The 19,784-nt window shown below is 46.7% G+C and overlaps 1 protein-coding gene across 1 annotated transcript in view; it reads left to right on the forward strand.

Moving 5' to 3' along the window:
* LOC137333941 (semaphorin-3D-like) overlaps positions 1 to 19,784 on the forward strand; it is a 110,689-nt gene that overhangs the window by 71,639 nt on the left and 19,266 nt on the right. Inside the window, exons 13-14 of the mRNA XM_067998294.1 lie at positions 1,678 to 1,719; positions 9,938 to 10,095. Of these exons, the coding sequence (XP_067854395.1) occupies positions 1,678 to 1,719; positions 9,938 to 10,095 (200 nt within the window). The remainder of the gene's footprint in view (positions 1 to 1,677; positions 1,720 to 9,937; positions 10,096 to 19,784) is intronic.

Here is a 19,784-nt window from a genome sequence, read left to right on the forward strand (position 1 = left end):
TGACTCTGCTTAATCATATTATGATTTTTTAAGTGCCCTGCTACTACGTCCTTAATAATAGATTCTAGCATTTTCCCTACTACTGATGTCAGACTAACTGGCCTGTAATTCCCTGTTTTCTCTTTCCCTCCTTTCTTAAATAGCGGGGTTACATTTGCTACCTTCCATTCCACAGGGACCGTTGTAGAATCTAGGGAATTTTGGAAGATCACAACCAATGCATCCACTATCTCTGCAGCTACCTCTTTTAGAACCCTCGGATGTAGGCCATCAGGTCCAGGAGATTTGTCGGCTTTTAGTCCCATTAATTTCTCCAGTACTTTGCCTTCACTAATCTTAATTACCTTAAATTCCTCACTCTCATTAAACCCTTGGTTCCCCACTATTTCTGATATGTTTTTTGTGTCTTCTACTTACATGCCAGAACACCTGACTCACAGCAAAGCGCAGTCCCTGTTGTTATGTGGATGAACATCGCAACCAATTTGTGCACAGCAGGATCCCGCAAACAGCAATTAAATGAATGACCAGTTCAGTTATTTTGTTTTTCTGTGCAGTGCTGGTGGTTGAGGGGGGAGATATTAACCAGTATCTGCAGGGATATGACCCTGCACTGACAGTGGGGGTGCCCACAGTCTGGAGCCTGGCACTCAGTTGAGGTAAACCATGAAAACAATTACAAGGTGTGTGATTCCGTATGACCCTGAGACTGCCAAACGTTGGCCTGTCCACTCCCCCTACTCCTCCTTTTCCTCTTCCTCCTCCTTCTCTGTATCATCGTCCTCTCTCTCTTCCTCCTCTCCCTCCTTCTGCATCACTTCTCCCTCCTCCTCCTCCTCCACCTCCCCTGCCTCCTTCTCCTCCTTCTGCTCTTCCTCCTCTGCTCACCTACACCTGTTACACCTCCTCCTCCTGCTCTTCCTACTCCTCCTCCACCTACTCCTCCTCCACTTACTCCTCCTCCACCTACTCCTCCTCCTCCACCTAATCCTCCTCCGCCTCGTCTGCCTCCTCCTCCTTCTGCTCTATCTATTCCTCCTCCACCTCATCCTCCTCCACCTCCTCTGCCTCCTCCTCCTCCTTCTGCTCTTCCTACTCCTCCTCTACCTACTCCTCCTCCTCCACCTAATCCTCCTCCGCCTCGTCTGCCTCCTCCTCCTTCTGCTCTATCTATTCCTCCTCCACCTCATCCTCCTCCACCTCATCCTCCTCCACCTCCTCCTCCTCCTTCTGCTCTTCCTACTCCTCCTCCACCTACTCCTCCTCCTCCACCTAATCCTCCTCCACCTCCTCTGCCTCCTCCTCCTCCTTCTGCTCTTCCTACTCCTCCTCTACCTACTCCTCCTCCACCTAATCCTCCTCTGCCTCGTCTACCTCCTCCTCCTCTGCCTCCTCTCCCTGCTGCTCCTGCTCCTCTTCCTCCTCCCCCCTCCTTTAGCCATGCTGTTTACCCTCAGTGCACTCCCAGCAAAGCATTTCATCCCTCAGACCTGGCAGAGTTGGGCATGGCCTCAATTTGTCGAAGGATTTGATGCCATGCCTCACCCTTGTGTGAAAGATGTAGAGAGAAGAGCAGGATGTTAATTATTTATTTTGTGCTGGTCCCTCCTTTTAGTTAATTTTTACTGAAATGAAATCTGTGATGTCTGATCACTTTTGTGTTTTGTTTCTCTGCAGAACCTTTCCCCAATCCTCAGTATGAAGCTTTCTCCCAAACAGGTAAAGTCATATCAGACTGCAGTGTTAAGCAGACACTGCTCCCCCAACCTCACTCTATCAATGCCACGATTACTATTTAAAAGTGTCTTTCCCATCACCTCTAAACTGTGGAGCTCCTTACAAAGGAACTTTGGAAGCTAGGAACAGAGGAGGCCATTTAGCCCCTCAAGCCTGTTCCGCCATTCATTGTGATCATGGCTGACCTGTGACCTAACTCCATACACCTACCTTAGCCCCATATCCCTTAATAAAAATCGATCAATCTCAGATTTTAAAATTAACAATTGAGCTAGCATCAACTGCCGTTTGCAGGAGAGAGTTCCAAACTTCTACCACCCTTTGTGTGTAGAAGTGTTTCCTAACTTCACCCCTGAAAGTCCTGGCTCTAATTTTTAGGCTATGTCCCCTAGTCCCAGACTCCCCAACCAGTGGAAATAGTTTCTCTCTATCTACCCTATCAGTTCCCCTTAATATCTTGAAAACTTCGATCAAATCACCCCTTAATCTTCTAAATTCCAGGAATACAACCCTAGTTTGTGTAATCTCTCCTCGTAATTTACCCTTTGGAGTCCAGGTATCATTCTAGTAAATTTATGCTGCACTCCCTCGAAGGCCAATATGTCCTTCCGAAGGTGCGGTGCCCAGAACTGAACACAGTACTCCAGGTGTGGTCTAACCAGGGCTTTGTATGGCTGCAGAATAACTTCTACCCCCTTGTATTCTAGTCCTCTAGATATAAAGGACAGCATTCCATTAGTCATTTTAATTATTTTCTGTTCCTATCCATGATATTTGAATGATCTATGTACATGGATACATGAGGCTTGATATTAAAATGCCGGCGGGATGGCAGCGGGGGGTGGGGGGGTGAGGTCAAGGGGCGCACGGCAAACCCGGATAATGAAATCTTACCGTTCCCCACACGATCGCGAGTTAATTGGTGACCTTTAACATGGCTTCTAGGTTTGCCGTCCGAAAGCTGCGCAGTGGGCGGACTGCACTCCCGCATGACAGGCTGTCAGCTGCAGCATCTAGATTTAAAGGGCCATTGCTCCAATGGATTTTGCTGGAGCAAAGAGCCAGAAGACCCAATAGAGCAGCACATGGGCAAGGCTGCTCCAAGACACAGCGATGCCTCACTTCAGGTGCTACTGGCTGGGGTGAGGAGATTTTACCTGGCTGACAGGAGGAAGTGGCCTGCCTCTGCCACCAAGAAGGCCTGGCTCGAGGTGGCAGAGGAGGGCACCAGCAACAGCAACATCTCCCGCACCTGGATCCAGTGCAGGAAATGTTTTAATGACCTAACTAGGTCAGCCAAAGTGAGTACACTTACTGATTCTCCTACACTCCGTCATCCACATCACCCCCACCCTCCCACCAATTCATCCTGCACTGCCAACACTACTCCATCACATCACTCCTCACACCCACTTAAGGCTCATCTTCAACTTACCTGCACTTCCTCACCTCCCCATTTGTGATCCCACCACTACCACTCAACCCAATCCTGATCCAATGTGATGTCTCTGACTGATACTCACCCTCTGATGCACCTCTTTCACGGTCAGCCTCACCCAAACCAATGCATTCATCAGTTGGCCACTTCACCATCACTCACTCACACATCTATTCTTTCTCCCCTTCTAGCAGAAGAGAGCACAAAATGCACGCGAGAGGGCGAGGACTGGAGGGGGTCCAAAACAAATGGTGCTCCTCACAGAGGCGGAGGAGGAAGCACTGCAGATCAAGAGCCTGTCCGTCGGGGACGCTGAGACTGGCACCCCACAAACATCTGGTGATGCAACTTTAACATTCATCGCACACAATATGAATTGATGTTAACAATGCTTGGCATGTTGAACACCTCAGTATGCTCATCGCAACGTGACACATCTGTGATGATGCTTAATATTGCCTTCTGTTCTCTTACAGGGCCTTCAAAGAACGCAGTGACGGCATAGGGCGATTCTTCAGAGGACCTGCCTGCCTCTGAGGCTGCATCGTCACATCTTAGCGAGCCATCCACCAGCGCAGATACACACACCTCGGTGGGTCCTAGTCTCAGTTAGTTGGGTCGGCACCTGGTGAGTTACCACACACAAGGGAACACGAGCAGACCAGTGTCTGCTCGTGGCAGGGGCAGCTGTGGAGAGTCCGCATCAGTGGGCGCACTCCTCTCCAGGCTCTGCTCAGCTGGACGCAGATGCTGAACCCTGGGGGCAATCCTTTAAAAGGAGAATAATCAAGGGACAGCAGCACATTTGCGAGGTACTGGAACAGGTGCCATTGTGCAAAGGATAGGGAGTCCAACTCCTGCATGAGTGGAATGGCGGCACAGGTAGGGGAGGGCATCGCTGAGATAGTGTCACAGGTAAGTGCAGGAATGTCTGCAATGGAGAGAAGGCTGGCCTCCATTGAGCTTCAAGCACAGCTCACAAATGTGACCCTGACAACAGACTTTGGACTCACAGTGAACAACATTCTGCCGCCTTAAACAGGCTGCCAGATACTTTAGAAGTGGCCTTCCAAGGCATCACACATGTCCTCCAAACTGTTCTCCAGCAGGGTGGTAGGAGTGATGTGGGCCTGGCCCAGGAGAGGGATGATGGCGAAAGGGGACATGGAAGTGGGGACGCCACTCAAAGTGCTCCCACGTCTCACCCGTTGCCCAACTCTCAACCAGTACCCACAATACTGTCTCCTCTCCAGGTGGCCGAGTCTGCCCCTGCACAGGTGCAGGTGGAGCAGTCTTTGGAGGGGCTCTCATGGGCTCCAAAACTCAGAGGGCATAGGCCCAAAGCATCTAAGCAGTCCGGCCATGACCAAGAGCAACCTGCCACTACCTCTGCTGCAGCCACAGGGGATGCACCACGTAGAAGCGGTAGGAAGAGAATGGCTAAGGATTTGTGATCACAAAGGGGATGCACAGTGTGTCTGACAGACTGTCATGTTTCTCATTTATATTTGGTTTTTGTTAAATTCACATTAAATGTTATCATTCTCACCACTACTGCCACGTCTTGCCCATTCTTGACTGGTTTTTGTGATAGGGCCCTTTCATGTGCTTCATCATGAACAGCGATCCTTGATGCCACCCAGTGGGTCAGTGTATGTGTAGTTGCAGGACTGTTTTGTGCAGGGGGTGGGGGTGGTGCTGGTGCTGGCGCTGCTCTTTCCGGGTGGTGTGAGGACTGGACTCTTATCACTTTCTGATCTTACGAGAACCGTTCACATATCAGTGACTCCCTGGCCTCACGAGCAGCCAGGTGAGCCGCTGCTCTGCCCATGGGTTTGTCCTCCTCATTCTCCTCCTCCTGCTCCTCCTCCTCCTCAATGGGGAAGGCAGATGTGGATGGTGGATGAGGGCATGGGGCCTCCTCAACCAGTACCCCTCTATGTAGCGCCTTGTTGTGCAGAACACAACAAACTACTATAATGTGACCCACTCTCGCTGGTACGTATTGAAGCTCTCTCCCAGAACGATCAAGGCACCGAAATCACATCTTGAGCAGCCCTATCGCATGTTCAGTTGTAGACCTGGCGGCGATGTGACTGTCGTTGTATCGACTCTGTTCCTCGCTGATGGGGTTCCTCAGAGGTGTCATGAGCCACGTGTGCAAGGGGTATCCCTTTTCCCCGAGAAACCAGCCCTTATGGGTGTTCGGTGCGTGGAAGAGGAACGGGATGCTGGATTCCCGCAGAATGAAGGAATCGTGGCAGCTGCCAGGGAATCTGGTGCACACGTGAAGGAATCTTTTGCGGTGGTCACAAATGAGCTGAGTGTTGATGGAGTGATACCCCTTTCTTTGATGAACAGTCCTGACTCGTGTGGAGGTGCTCGTATTGCTATATGGGTGCAATCGATTGCATCCTGTACCCATGGGAAGCCAGTCAGACAGTGGAATCCCACTGCCCTCTCCGTCTGGTTGAGGTCGTCCATGGGGAAGTTGACATATTGTGAGGCCCTGCGGAACAAGCCGTCGGTGACCTGCCTTATGCACTTGTATGCAGACGACTGAGAGACCCCAGCGATGGCACCCTGGAATGATCCAGAAGTGAAGAAGTTGAGGGCAGTGGTCACTTTAAAAGCAATGGGTTATGAGATGCCACCAGGCCCAGCCAGGTGCAGCTCGGTAGGAAGGAGGCTGCAGATGTCTGCGACCACCTAGCGACTCACTCTCAGCCTCCGTATGCACTGCTCCTCAGAGAGGTCCAGGAAGCTGAGCCTCTGTAGACCCTCTGACGAGGGTAGTGCCTCCTGCAACGTCGCTCTCTCTGTTGCTGCCCTCTGTGCTCTTGTGCAGGTGCCTGTGGAGCAGCACTGTGTTGTGGAGCTGCAAGTGGAGGAAGTGCATGCCATGCCTGGCGAGGATGGTGATGTTCCTCGTCCTCGGATGTACTGGTGAATGCAGCCATCGTGCCCCCCATCCTGATGGTGTCAGTTTGAACGGGTCCGAAAAGTTGGTAAATATGTGTAAACAGAACAATTCTGAGTGGAAACCAAGAATTTTCAGTCTAAACACAAAGATCTCCCAGCCAAAAGCTTGTTTGAGAGAACTGAGTGCCCTGCTGCAATAATTCACCTTTTATCTCCATCTGTCACACAGGCATTTCAATGTCCAAATGGCTGCTGGCTAAAACACCTCTCCTACAACATGGAGTGTTTCCCACAGCACGGGCTGAGGCTGAATGAAAATCACTCCCCTGTCTCACCATGAAATTAATAACATCAACAAGTTCAACGACGTTAATAAGTGCTTTGAATATCAGCCCGCCAGCTTCAATTGCCGGCAGGACTTCCACTTTCCAGAAGTGCATGTGCACACAGGTGCGTCTGTGTGAGACGCAGAAGTCGGCAGGTTGGAGCTGGCTTCCTTACCCGCTCGGGATTTTCCCGATTTTCCTAGTCCCCAATGCACCCGCACTTTGATTGGAAAATTGAGCCCATCGGCTCTTTTCACCATTTAGAAAGTACTCTGATCTTATCCTTTTTAGGTCCAAAGTGGATGACCTCACACTTGCCAACATTGAAATCCATTTGTCACCGTTTTGCCCATTCACTCAATCTATTAATATCTCTCTATAATTTTATGCTTCCATCTACATTGCTTACAATGCTGTCTATCTTTGTGCCGTCGGCAAACTTGGATATGTGGCTCTCTCTCCCGTCATCTAAGTCGCTAATAAATACAGTGAATAGTTGAAGCCCCAACACAGATCCCTGTGGGACACCACTCGTCACATCATGCCAATTTGAGTGCCTGCCCATTATCCCCGTCAGCCTTCCCTTCCTTCTGACGGTGCCAACTCTTGGTGGGTATGTTCAGTTCTGGGAGTTCCAGCCACATTCGGTACCTCCCTCAAGTGACGATTTTTCAAATAAAAGCCAAGACAGCCAGTGGTGACAAGCTATTTCACCAGGGAGGCATCACAGCTGATCCTGACTTCACCTGACATTTACACATCTATCTACACATTCACCGTTACTCTCTGCTTTCTGCCCCTAGCCAATTTCATATCCAGGCAGCCACTGCCCTTTTAATCCCATGGGCCTCAATTTTGGTAACAAGTCTATTATGTGGTGCTTTATCAAACACTTTTTGAAAGTCCATAAACACAACATCAACCGTACTACCCTCATCAACCCTCTCTGTTACTTCACATGTACACATTCACACATACACACACATATATGCACAAACACATTTATACACACATATATACACATAGACACCTATATACATATACACATGTATATACATACAGGTTCACACATGTATTCACACATACACACATTTACATATATGTGTATAATATATACACATACAGACATACATACACTCATATATACACATTCATACATATATATACACATATATATGCACATATATATTTTATATATGCATATACACATACATGCACAAACCGAAGTACAAATACACACACACATATACACATACACACAAATACACACACATGCAAACAAATACACATATACGCACACATACATTTTCCCAGCCATGAACAGTGGGGCTGATTTTGCCTCTCCCCACCACACAGACACTGAAGTCAGTCATGGCACCACCATAGTTATAGTGAGATCAGCCAACTCAGCTAACCTGAGGCCTTCCTGGCCTTCACTGGGCAGTGGCTACCACCCGAGAGCTCAGGGGCACTCTCCCTCCTTGTATAAAGTCAACCCTCTTATAATGGACACTATCTTGCTGTGTTGAGCAGTCATTCCATGTGAGTGTTGATCCAGGGCTGGATTAACTCTGTACTCTTGTTTTAAGACCCAACTCTTAATGAATTGGCAGTTTTTAACTTTAATCTGGATTGGACTCCTAGACAGCAGCAGGACGTGACCGAGAGAGAGAGAGAGAGAGAGAGAGAGTAACATAGCCTGAAACAGGTAGGGAGAGAGTGTAATGTAGGTTGTTGTGGGAGCGGAGGGATGGGAGTGAAGCAGCAGTGGGACCAATGATCCAGAAAGTGCGGATCCTTCTCCCCGGGCTTCCTGCAGGAAAGAAAAGGCTGGGGCTCCTTTCTGTAGAAAAGAGAAGGCTGAGGGGTGACCTGATGGAAGTCTTTAAAATTATGAAAGGGTTTAATAGGGTAGACGTAGAGAAGGGGAGACTTGCAGGGGAGACTAGAACTAGGGGCCATACATATAAGATAGTCACTAATAAATCCAATAGGGAATTCAGGAGAAACTTCTTTACCCAGAGAGTAGTTAGAATGTGGAACTCGCTACTACAAGGAGTAGTTGAGACGAATAGCATAGATGTATTTAAGGAGAAGCTAGATGAACACATGAGGGAGAAAGGAATAGAAGGATATGTTGATAAGGTTAGATGAAGAGGGATGGGAGGAGGCTCGTGTGGAGCTTAAACACCAGCATGGACCAGTTGGGCCGAATGGCCTGTTTCTGTGCTGTAGACTCAATGTAATTCTCTGTAAGAAACCAGCCAACACGTGCCTGAGGCAGCTCCTGCCACCAGCAGTGGGAAGCTGATTTTGGTTCTGAAAGGGAGGCTTCCTGTATCCAGAGGTGCTTCAGGCCAGACCCTTGCTGCCTTAACAAAGATGGATAACAGCTTACACTACCGGGCTCCCTGAGGCCAATCCTTCCCAGCAGTGGTGGATAGAGGACAAGAATCATTCACTCCCTCCACCACTGGCGCACTGTCGCTGCAGTGTGTACCATCCACAGGATGCACTGCAGCAACTCGCCCAGGCTTCTTCAACAGCACCTCCCAAACCCGCGACCTCTACCACCTAGGAGGACAAGGGCAGCAGATGCACTGGAACAACACCACCTGCACGTTCCCCACCAAGTCACACACCATCCCGACTTGGAAATATATCGCCGTTCCTTCATTGTCACTGGGTCAAAATCCTGGAACTCCCTTCCTAACAGCACTGTGGGAGAACCTTCACCACACGGACTGCAGCGGTTCAAGAAGGCGGCTCACCACCACCTTCTCAAGGGCAATTAGGGATGGACAATAAATGCCGGCCGGATTCAAATATCCCACATTTTGTGATAGCACTGCTCACATGTAAGGTCATAAATAGATAATCCATTCGTTAGATGAAGCAATACTATCTTAGAGAAACACTGCATGAAATTCAGGCCATTTAAACCTGTATATATTGTAGCCTAAATTTATTATAAATATATACTTGGGTTTTCTGTATTTTTGACCTGCATTGAGATCCAGAACCCATATAATTCTAACACTCCTGATGAAGATTATCCACACTAAGCGTTAGGCCTGCCCTTCCTCTTCACAAGCATTCACTGATCTGCTGCATATCCCCAGCATTTTCCATCTTCATTTCAAATCTCCATCGTTAGCAGTATTTCCCTTTATTCCTTCGACTCGAACCAAGACGTACTTAGGGTTACCAACCTCCAGGATTGTCCTGGAGTCTCCAGGAATGAAAAATTCATCTCCTGGACTCTGCTGTGAGCAACTCGGGAGAAAAATCATAGGGGCAAAAAAATAATTGTGCGTTTTTATTTTCATTTTCTTTGAACACTTTTGTTTATTAGTTATAAAAATATTACAGAGGACCGTTTGACCGGGCGGGGCAATTATAGGCAGGAGGTCATGTGATGAAACCTCCAGGAACATGTCTGACCGGAGTTGGCGACCCCAACTGAACTTGAAGCCTCTCACTAGCTCTCTCTCCCCTCTCCTTATTTTTCCAGCAATCTCTGTACGTGAGCTCAGCAGACAGCTTACTCCAGGTGGTGGTGCATCGCTGTGACTTGTACGGGATGCTGTGCGCGGAATGTTGCCTCTCCAGGGACCCCTACTGCGCCTGGGATGGTAACTCCTGTAGCAGATATTTTCCAACCAGTAAACGGTAAGACCCACCCCCTCAACAGTCCGGACAGCCATTCTCAGCTGGCTTTCTAGAAAATGGCTGGTTTCTTCTTTTCTCTTTTCCCTAAAGAGGGAGTCTAACCAGCACTTACCAAAAATCAGTTGGTTTAAAATTGTACACCTGTCCGCATATCCCATCTACACAACCTTACTTCCTATTATGTGGAGATGCCGGTGATGGACTGGGGTGGACAAATGTAAGGAGTCGCACAACACCAGGTTATAGTCCAACAGCTTTATTTGAAATCACAAGCTTTCGGAGCTTTGCTCCTCCTCACTTCACCTGACGAAGGAGCAAAGCTCCGAAAGCTTGTGATTTCAAATAAAGCTGTTGGACTATAACCTGGTGTTGTGCGACTCCTTACTTCCTATTGTCATGTGTTTGAGATCTCCCTATGTAAACTTGTCACGCTGTAATTACACCCTCTGCCTGTGGTGGTGCTGTAGTTCCCCAGTTTTTACTGGGGAGAAACTCCAATGCTCCAACTGCTTCCCCGAGTTACTGTAAGTTTTGCTATTGAACAAAATTAATAATATAAAATCACACTATTATCTAAAAATAAGGACAGAATATGTGACTTTAAAAATGGGGACAGTATTATATATGCATGCCCTTGGCCAATTATGCCCTGCTCTCTAACTTTGCTTCACCTTAAGGCTGCACCTGTCCCTGACTCTCCCTGCACAGCTCCACAGGACTTGGATTAGTTGAATTATGATTAAGCTGAGCAACTTTCAGGTCTTCAAACAAAAACAGAAAATTCTGGAAACGCTTAGCAGGTCAGAGAAGTTAAGGTTTCTGAAGAGTCCACACCCTGAAACATTAATTCTGTTTCTCTCTCCACGGATGCTGACTGACCTGCTGAGTGTTTCCAGCACTCTCTGCTTTTATTTCAGATTTCCAGCATCTGCAGCATTTTGCTGTTTTTTAGAATCCTTCAGGTTTTTTTCCATTTTCAAATGATGAGCACATTAACATTAGGGTCAGTCGGTAAGGCAAGGTCTTTGGGAGGAAATATTGGATGCAATTTTCAACCAGTGGAATGGAAATCGGGCGGGTTCTAGAACAGGCAGGCGATCCACTCTGCCAGGTTACAGCACAGGTGGCACAGCTGAATATACCCCCATTGGTCTCAGCACTCGAACCGCTCGACTAGCTAACACAGCCCAGACTGAGAATTGAACCTGGCACTGTCATGGCTCAAAACTAAACTGGGTGGTGACTTTACACTAAACTGAGTCGTGCCTTTACACTAAACTGGGTCGTGACTTTACACTAAACTGAGTCGTGCCTTTACACTAAACTGGGTGGTGACTTTACAATAAACTGGGTGGTGCCTTTACACTAAACTGGGTGGTGCCTTTACACTAAACTGGGTCGTGCCTTTACACTAAACTGGGTCGTGACTTTACACTAAACTGAGTCGTGCCTTTACACTAAACTGGGTGGTGACTTTACAATAAACTGGGTGGTGCCTTTACACTAAACTGGGTCGTGCCTTTACACTAAACTGGGTGGTGCCTTTACACGAAACTGAGTCGTGCCTTTACACTAAACTGGGTGGTGCCTTTACACTAAACTGGGTGGTGCCTTTACACTAAACTGGGTCGTGCCTTTACACTAAACTGGGTCGTGCCTTTACACTAAACTGGGTGGTGCCTTTACACGAAACTGAGTCGTGCCTTTACACTAAACTGGGTGGTGCCTTTACACTAAACTGGGTGGTGCCTTTACACTAAACTGGGTCGTGCCTTTACACTAAACTGGGTGGTGCCTTTACACTAAACTGGATGGTGCCTTTACACTTAATTCAGTCGTGCCTTTACACTAAACTGGGCGGTGCCTTTACACTAAACTGGATGGTGCCTTGACACTTAATTCAGTCGTGCCTTTACACTAAACTGGGTGGTGCCTTTACACTAAATTGGGTCGTGCTTTTACACTAAACTGGGTGGTGCCTTTACACTAAACTGGATGGTGCCTTTACACTAAATTCAGTCGTGCCTTTACACTAAACTGGGCGGTGCCTTTACACTAAACTGGATGGTGCCTTTACATTAAATTCAGTCGTGCCTTTACACTAAACTGGGTGGTGCCTTTACACTAAACTGGGTGGTGCCTTTACACGAAACTGAGTCGTGCCTTTACACTAAACTGGGTGGTGCCTTTACACTAAACTGGGTGGTGCCTTTACACTAAACTGGGTCGTGCCTTTACACTAAACTGGGTGGTGCCTTTACACTAAACTGGATGGTGCCTTTACACTTAATTCAGTCGTGCCTTTACACTAAACTGGGCGGTGCCTTTACACTAAACTGGATGGTGCCTTGACACTTAATTCAGTCGTGCCTTTACACTAAACTGGGTGGTGCCTTTACACTAAATTGGGTCGTGCTTTTACACTAAACTGGGTGGTGCCTTTACACTAAACTGGATGGTGCCTTTACACTAAATTCAGTCGTGCCTTTACACTAAACTGGGCGGTGCCTTTACACTAAACTGGATGGTGCCTTTACATTAAATTCAGTCGTGCCTTTACACTAAACTGGGTGGTGCCTTTACACTAAACTGGATGGTGCCTTTACACTTAATTCAGTCGTGCCTTTACACTAAACTGGGTGGTGCCTTTACACTAAACTGGGTGGTGCCTTTACACTAAACTGGGTGGTGCCTTTACACTAAATTCAGTCGTGCCTTTACACTAAACTGGGCGGTGCCTTTACACTAAACTGGGTGGTGCCTTTACACTAAATTCAGTCGTGCCTTTACACTAAACTTGGCGGTGCCTTTACACTAAACTGGATGGTGCCTTTACACTAAATTCGGTCATGCCTTTACACTAAACTGGGCGGTGCCTTTACACTAAACTGGATGGTGCCTTTACACTAAATTCAGTCGTGCCTTTACACGAAACTGGGCGGTGCCTTTACACTAAACTGGATGGTGCCTTTACACTAAATTCAGTCGTGCCTTTACACTAAACTGGGCGGTGCCTTTACACTAAACTGGATGGTGCCTTGACACTTAATTCAGTCGTGCCTTTACACTAAACTGGGTGGTGCCTTTACACTAAATTCGGTCGTGCTTTTACACTAAACTGGGTGGTGCCTTTACACTAAACTGGATGGTGCCTTTACACTAAATTCAGTCGTGCCTTTACACTAAACTGGGCGGTGCCTTTACACTAAACTGGATGGTGCCTTTACACTAAATTCAGTCGTGCCTTTACACTAAACTGGGTGGTGCCTTTACAATAAACTGGATGGTGCCTTTACACTAAATTCAGTCGTGCCTTTACATTATACTGGGTCGTGCCTTTACACTTAATTCAGTCGTGCCTTTACACTAAACTGGATGGTGCCTTTACACTAAATTCAGTCGTGCCTTTACACTAAATTCAGTCGTGCCTTTACACTAAACTGGGCGGTGCCTTTACACTAAACTGGGTGGTGCCTTTACACTAAACTGGGTGGTGCCTTTACACTTAATTCAGTCGTGCCTTTACACTAAACTGGGTGGTGCCTTTACACTAAATTCGGTCGTGCTTTTACACTAAACTGGGTGGTGCCTTTACACTAAACTGGGTGGTGCCTTTACACTAAACTGGATGGTGCCTTTACACTAAATTCAGTCGTGCCTTTACACTAAACTGGGTGGTGCCTTTACACTAAACTGAGTCGTGCCTTTACACTTAATTCAGTCGTGCCTTTACACTAAACTGGGTGGTGCCTTTACACTAAATTCGGTCGTGCCTTTACACTAAACTGGGTGGTGCCTTTACACTAAACTGAGTCGTGCCTTTACACTGAACTGGGTGGTGCCTTTACACTAAACTGAGTCGTGCCTTTACACTAAACTGGGTGGTGCCTTTACACTAAACTGGATGGTGCCTTTACACTAAATTCAGTCGTGCCTTTACACTAAACTGGGTCGTGCCTTTACACTAAACTGGGTGGTGCCTTTACACTAAACTGGGTGGTGCCTTTACACTTAATTCAGTGGTGCCTTTACAATAAACTGGGTGGTGCCTTTACACTAAATTCGGTCGTGCTTTTACACTCAACTGGGTGGTGCCTTTACACTAAACTGGGTGGTGCCTTTACACTAAATTCAGTCGTGCCTTTACACTAAACTGGGTGGTGCCTTTGCACTAAACTGAGTCGTGCCTTTACACTAAACTGGGTGGTGCCTTTACACTAAACTGGATGGTGCCTTTACACTTAATTCAGTCGTGCCTTTACACTAAACTGTGTGGTGCCTTTACACTAAACTGGGTGGTGCCTTTACACTAAACTGGGTGGTGCCTTTTTACTTAATTCAGTCGTGCCTTTACACTAAACTGGGTGGTGCCTTTACACTAAATTCGGTCGTGCTTTTACACTAAACTGGGTGGTGCCTTTACACTAAACTGGGTGGTGCCTTTACACTAAACTGGATGGTGCCTTTACACTAAATTCAGTCGTGCCTTTACACTAAACTGGGTGGTGCCTTTACACTAAACTGAGTCGTGCCTTTACACTAAACTGGGTGGTGCCTTTACACTAAACTGAGTCGTGCCTTTACACTAAACTGGGTGGTGCCTTTACACTAAACTGAGTCGTGCCTTTACACTAAACTGGGTGGTGCCTTTACACTAAACTGAGTCGTGCCTTTACACTAAACTGGGTGGTGCCTTTACACTAAACTGGATGGTGCCTTTACACTTAATTCAGTCGTGCCTTTACACTAAACTGGGTGGTGCCTTTACACTAAATTCGGTCGTGCTTTTACACTAAACTGGGTGGTGCCTTTACACTAAACTGGATGGTGCCTTTACACTAAATTCAGTCGTGCCTTTACACTAAACTGGGCGGTGCCTTTACACTAAACTGGATGGTGCCTTTACACTAAATTCAGTCGTGCCTTTACACTAAACTGGGTGGTGCCTTTACACTAAACTGGATGGTGCCTTTACACTTAATTCAGTCGTGCCTTTACACTAAACTGGGTGGTGCCTTTACACTAAACTGGGTGGTGCCTTTACACTAAACTGGATGGTGCCTTTACACTTAATTCAGTCGTGCCTTTACACTAAACTGGATGGTGCCTTTACACTAAATTCAGTCGTGCCTTTACACTAAATTCAGTCGTGCCTTTACACTAAACTGGGCGGTGCCTTTACACTAAACTGGGTGGTGCCTTTACACTAAACTGGGTGGTGCCTTCACACTTAATTCAGTCGTGCCTTTACACTAAACTGGGTGGTGCCTTTACACTAAATTCGGTCGTGCTTTTACACTAAACTGGGTGGTGCCTTTACACTAAACTGGGTGGTGCCTTTACACTAAATTCAGTCGTGCCTTTACACTAAACTGGGTGGTGCCTTTACACTAAACTGAGTCGTGCCTTTACACTAAACTGGATGGTGCCTTTACACTAAATTCAGTCGTGCCTTTACACTAAACTGGGTGGTGCCTTTACACTAAACTGAGTCGTGCCTTTACACTAAACTGGGTGGTGCCTTTACACTAAACTGGGTGGTGCCTTTACACTAAACTGAGTCGTGCCTTTACACTGAACTGGGTGGTGCCTTTACACTAAACTGAGTCGTGCCTTTACACTAAACTGGGTGGTGCCTTTACACGAAACTGGATGGTGCCTTTACACTTAATTCAGTCGTGCCTTTACACTAAACTGGGTGGTGCCTTTACACTAAACTGGATGGTGCCTTTACACTAAATTCAGTCGTGCCTTTACACTAAACTGGGCGGTGCCTTTACACTAAACTGGGTGGTGCCTTTACACTAAATTCGGTCGTGCTTTTACACTAAACTGGGTGGTGCCTTTACACTAAACTGGATGGTGCCTTTACACTAAATTCAGTCGTGCCTTTACACTAAACTGGGTGGTGCCTTTACAATAAACTGAATGGTGCCTTTACACTAAATTCGGTCGTGCCTTTACACTAAACTGGGTGGTGACTTTACACTAAATTCGGTCGTGCCTTTACACTAAACTGGGTGGTGCCTTTACACTAAACTGGGTGGTGCCTTTACACTAAACTGAGTCGTGCCTTTACACTGAACTGGGTGGTGCCTTTACACTAAACTGAGTCGTGCCTTTGCACTAAACTGGGTGGTGCCTTTACACTAAACTGGATGGTGCCTTTACACTAAATTCAGTCGTGCCTTTACACTAAACTGGGCGGTGCCTTTACACTAAACTGGGTGGTGCCTTTACACTAAATTCAGTCGTGCCTTTACACTAAACTGGGCGGTGCCTTTACACTAAACTGGGTGGTGCCTTTACACTAAACTGAGTCGTGCCTTCACACTAAACTGGGTGGTGCCTTTACACTAAACTGGATGGTGCCTTTACACTAAATTCAGTCGTGCCTTTACACTAAACTGGGCGGTGCCTTTACACTAAACTGGGTGGTGCCTTTACACTAAATTCGGTCGTGCCTTTACACTAAACTGGGCGGTGCCTTTACACTAAACTGGATGATGCCTTTACACTAAATTCGGTCGTGCCTTTACACTAAACTGGGCGGTGCCTTTACACTAAACTGGATGGTGCCTTTACACTAAATTCGGTTGTGCCTTTACACTAAACTGGGCAGTGCCTTTACACTAAACTGGATGGTGCCTTTACACTAAATTCAGTCGTGCCTTTACACTAAACTGGGTGGTGCCTTTACAATAAACTGGATGGTGCCTTTACACTAAATTCAGTCGTGCCTTTACACTAAACTGGGTCGTGCCTTTACACTTAATTCAGTCGTGCCTTTACACTAAACTGGATGGTGCCTTTACACTAAATTCAGTCGTGCCTTTACACTAAATTCAGTCGTGCCTTTACACTAAACTGGGCGGTGCCTTTACACTAAACTGGGTGGTGCCTTTACACTAAATTCAGTCGTGCCTTTACACTTAATTCAGTTGTGCCTTTCCACTAAACTGGGTGGTGCCTTTACACTAAATTCGGTCGTGCTTTTACACTAAACTGGGTGGTGCCTTTACACTAAACTGGGTGGTGCCTTTACACTAAATTCAGTCGTGCCTTTACACTAAACTGGGTGGTGCCTTTACAATAAACTGAGTCGTGCCTTGACACAAAACTGGATGGTGCCTTTACACTTAATTCAGTCGTGCCTTTACACTAAACTGGGTGGTGCCTTTACAATAAACTGAGTCGTGCCTTTACACTAAACTGGATGGTGCCTTTACACTAAATTCAGTCGTGCCTTTACACTAAACTGGGTGGTGCCTTTACACTAAACTGAGTCGTGCCTTTACACTAAACTGGGTGGTGCCTTTACACTAAACTGGATGGTGCCTTTACACTTAATTCAGTCGTGCCTTTACACTAAACTGTGTGGTGCCTTTACACTAAACTGGGTGGTGCCTTTACACTAAATTCAGTCGTGCCTTTACACTAAACTGGGTGGTGCCTTTACACTAAACTGGGTGGTGCCTTTACACTAAATTCGGTCGTGCTTTTACACTAAACTGGGTGGTGCCTTTACACTAAACTGGATGGTGCCTTTACACTAAATTCAGTCGTGCCTTTACACTAAACTGGGTGGTGCCTTTACAATAAACTGAATGGTGCCTTTACACTTAATTCAGTCGTGCCTTTACACTAAACTGGGTGGTGCCTTTACACTAAACTGGGTGGTGCCTTTACACTAAATTCAGTCGTGCCTTTACACTAAACTGGGTGGTGCCTTTACACTAAACTGGGTGGTGCCTTTACACTAAACTGGGTGGTGCCTTTACACTAAATTCGGTCGTGCTTTTACACTAAACTGGGTGGTGCCTTTACACTAAACTGGATGGTGCCTTTACACTAAATTCAGTCGTGCCTTTACACTAAACTGGGTGGTGCCTTTACAATAAACTGAATGGTGCCTTTACACTAAATTCGGTCGTGCCTTTACACTAAACTGGGTGGTGACTTTACACTAAATTCGGTCGTGCCTTTACACTAAACTGGGTGGTGCCTTTACACTAAACTGGGTGGTGCCTTTACACTAAACTGAGTCGTGCCTTTACACTAAACTGGGTGGTGCCTTTACACTAAACTGAGTCGTGCCTTTACACTAAACTGGGTGGTGCCTTTACACTAAACTGGATGGTGCCTTTACACTTAATTCAGTCGTGCCTTTACACTAAACTGGGCGGTGCCTTTACACTAAACTGGGTGGTGCCTTTACACTAAACTGGGTGGTGCCTTTACACTTAATTCAGTCGTGCCTTTACACAAACTGGGTGGTGCCTTTACACTAAATTCGGTCGTGCTTTTACACTAAACTGGGTGGTGCCTTTACACTAAACTGGGTGGTGCCTTTACACTAAATTCAGTCGTGCCTTTACACTAAACTGGGTGGTGCCTTTACACTAAACTGAGTCGTGCCTTTACACTAAACTGGATGGTGCCTTTACACTAAATTCAGTCGTGCCTTTACACTAAACTGGGTGGTGCCTTTACACTAAACTGAGTCGTGCCTTTACACTAAACTGGGTGGTGCCTTTACACTAAACTGGGTGGTGCCTTTACACTAAACTGAGTCGTGCCTTTACACTGAACTGGGTGGTGCCTTTACACTAAACTGAGTCGTGCCTTTACACTAAACTGGGTGGTGCCTTTACACTAAACTGGATGGTGCCTTTACACTTAATTCAGTCATGCCTTTACACTAAACTGGGTGGTGCCTTTACACTAAACTGGATGGGGCCTTTACACTAAATTCAGTCGTGCCTTTACACTAAACTGGGTGGTGCCTTTACACTAAACTGGGTGGCGCCTTTACACTAAACTGGGTGGTGCCTTTACACTAAATTCGGTCGTGCTTTTACACTAAACTGGGTGGTGCCTTTACACTAAACTGGATGGTGCCTTTACACTAAATTCAGTCGTGCCTTTACACTAAACTGGGTGGTGCCTTTACAATAAACTGAATGGTGCCTTTACACTAAATTCGGTCGTGCCTTTACACTAAACTGGGTGGTGACTTTACACTAAATTCGGTCGTGCCTTTACACTAAACTGGGTGGTGCCTTTACACTAAACTGGGTGGTGCCTTTACACTAAACTGAGTCGTGCCTTTACACTGAACTGGGTGGTGCCTTTACACTAAACTGAGTCGTGCCTTTACACTAAACTGGGTGGTGCCTTTACACTAAACTGGATGGTGCCTTTACACTAAATTCAGTCGTGCCTTTACACTAAACTGGGCGGTGCCTTTACACTAAACTGGGTGGTGCCTTTACACTAAACTGAGTCGTGCCTTTACACTGAACTGGGTGGTGCCTTTACACTAAACTGAGTCGTGCCTTTACACTAAACTGGGTGGTGCCTTTTCACTAAACTGGATGGTGCCTTTACACTTAATTCAGTCATGCCTTTACACTAAACTGGGTGGTGCCTTTACACTAAACTGGATGGTGCCTTTACACTAAATTCAGTCGTGCCTTTACACTAAACTGGGTGGTGCCTTTACACTAAACTGGGTGGTGCCTTTACACTAAACTGGGTGGTGCCTTTACACTAAATTCGGTCGTGCTTTTACACTAAACTGGGTGGTGCCTTTACACTAAACTGGATGGTGCCTTTACACTAAATTCAGTCGTGCCTTTACACTAAACTGGGTGGTGCCTTTACAATAAACTGAATGGTGCCTTTAC

Source organism: Heptranchias perlo, chromosome 17, assembly GCF_035084215.1.
Source record: "Heptranchias perlo isolate sHepPer1 chromosome 17, sHepPer1.hap1, whole genome shotgun sequence".
In the NCBI taxonomy this organism is placed as follows: Eukaryota; Metazoa; Chordata; class Chondrichthyes; order Hexanchiformes; family Hexanchidae; genus Heptranchias; species Heptranchias perlo.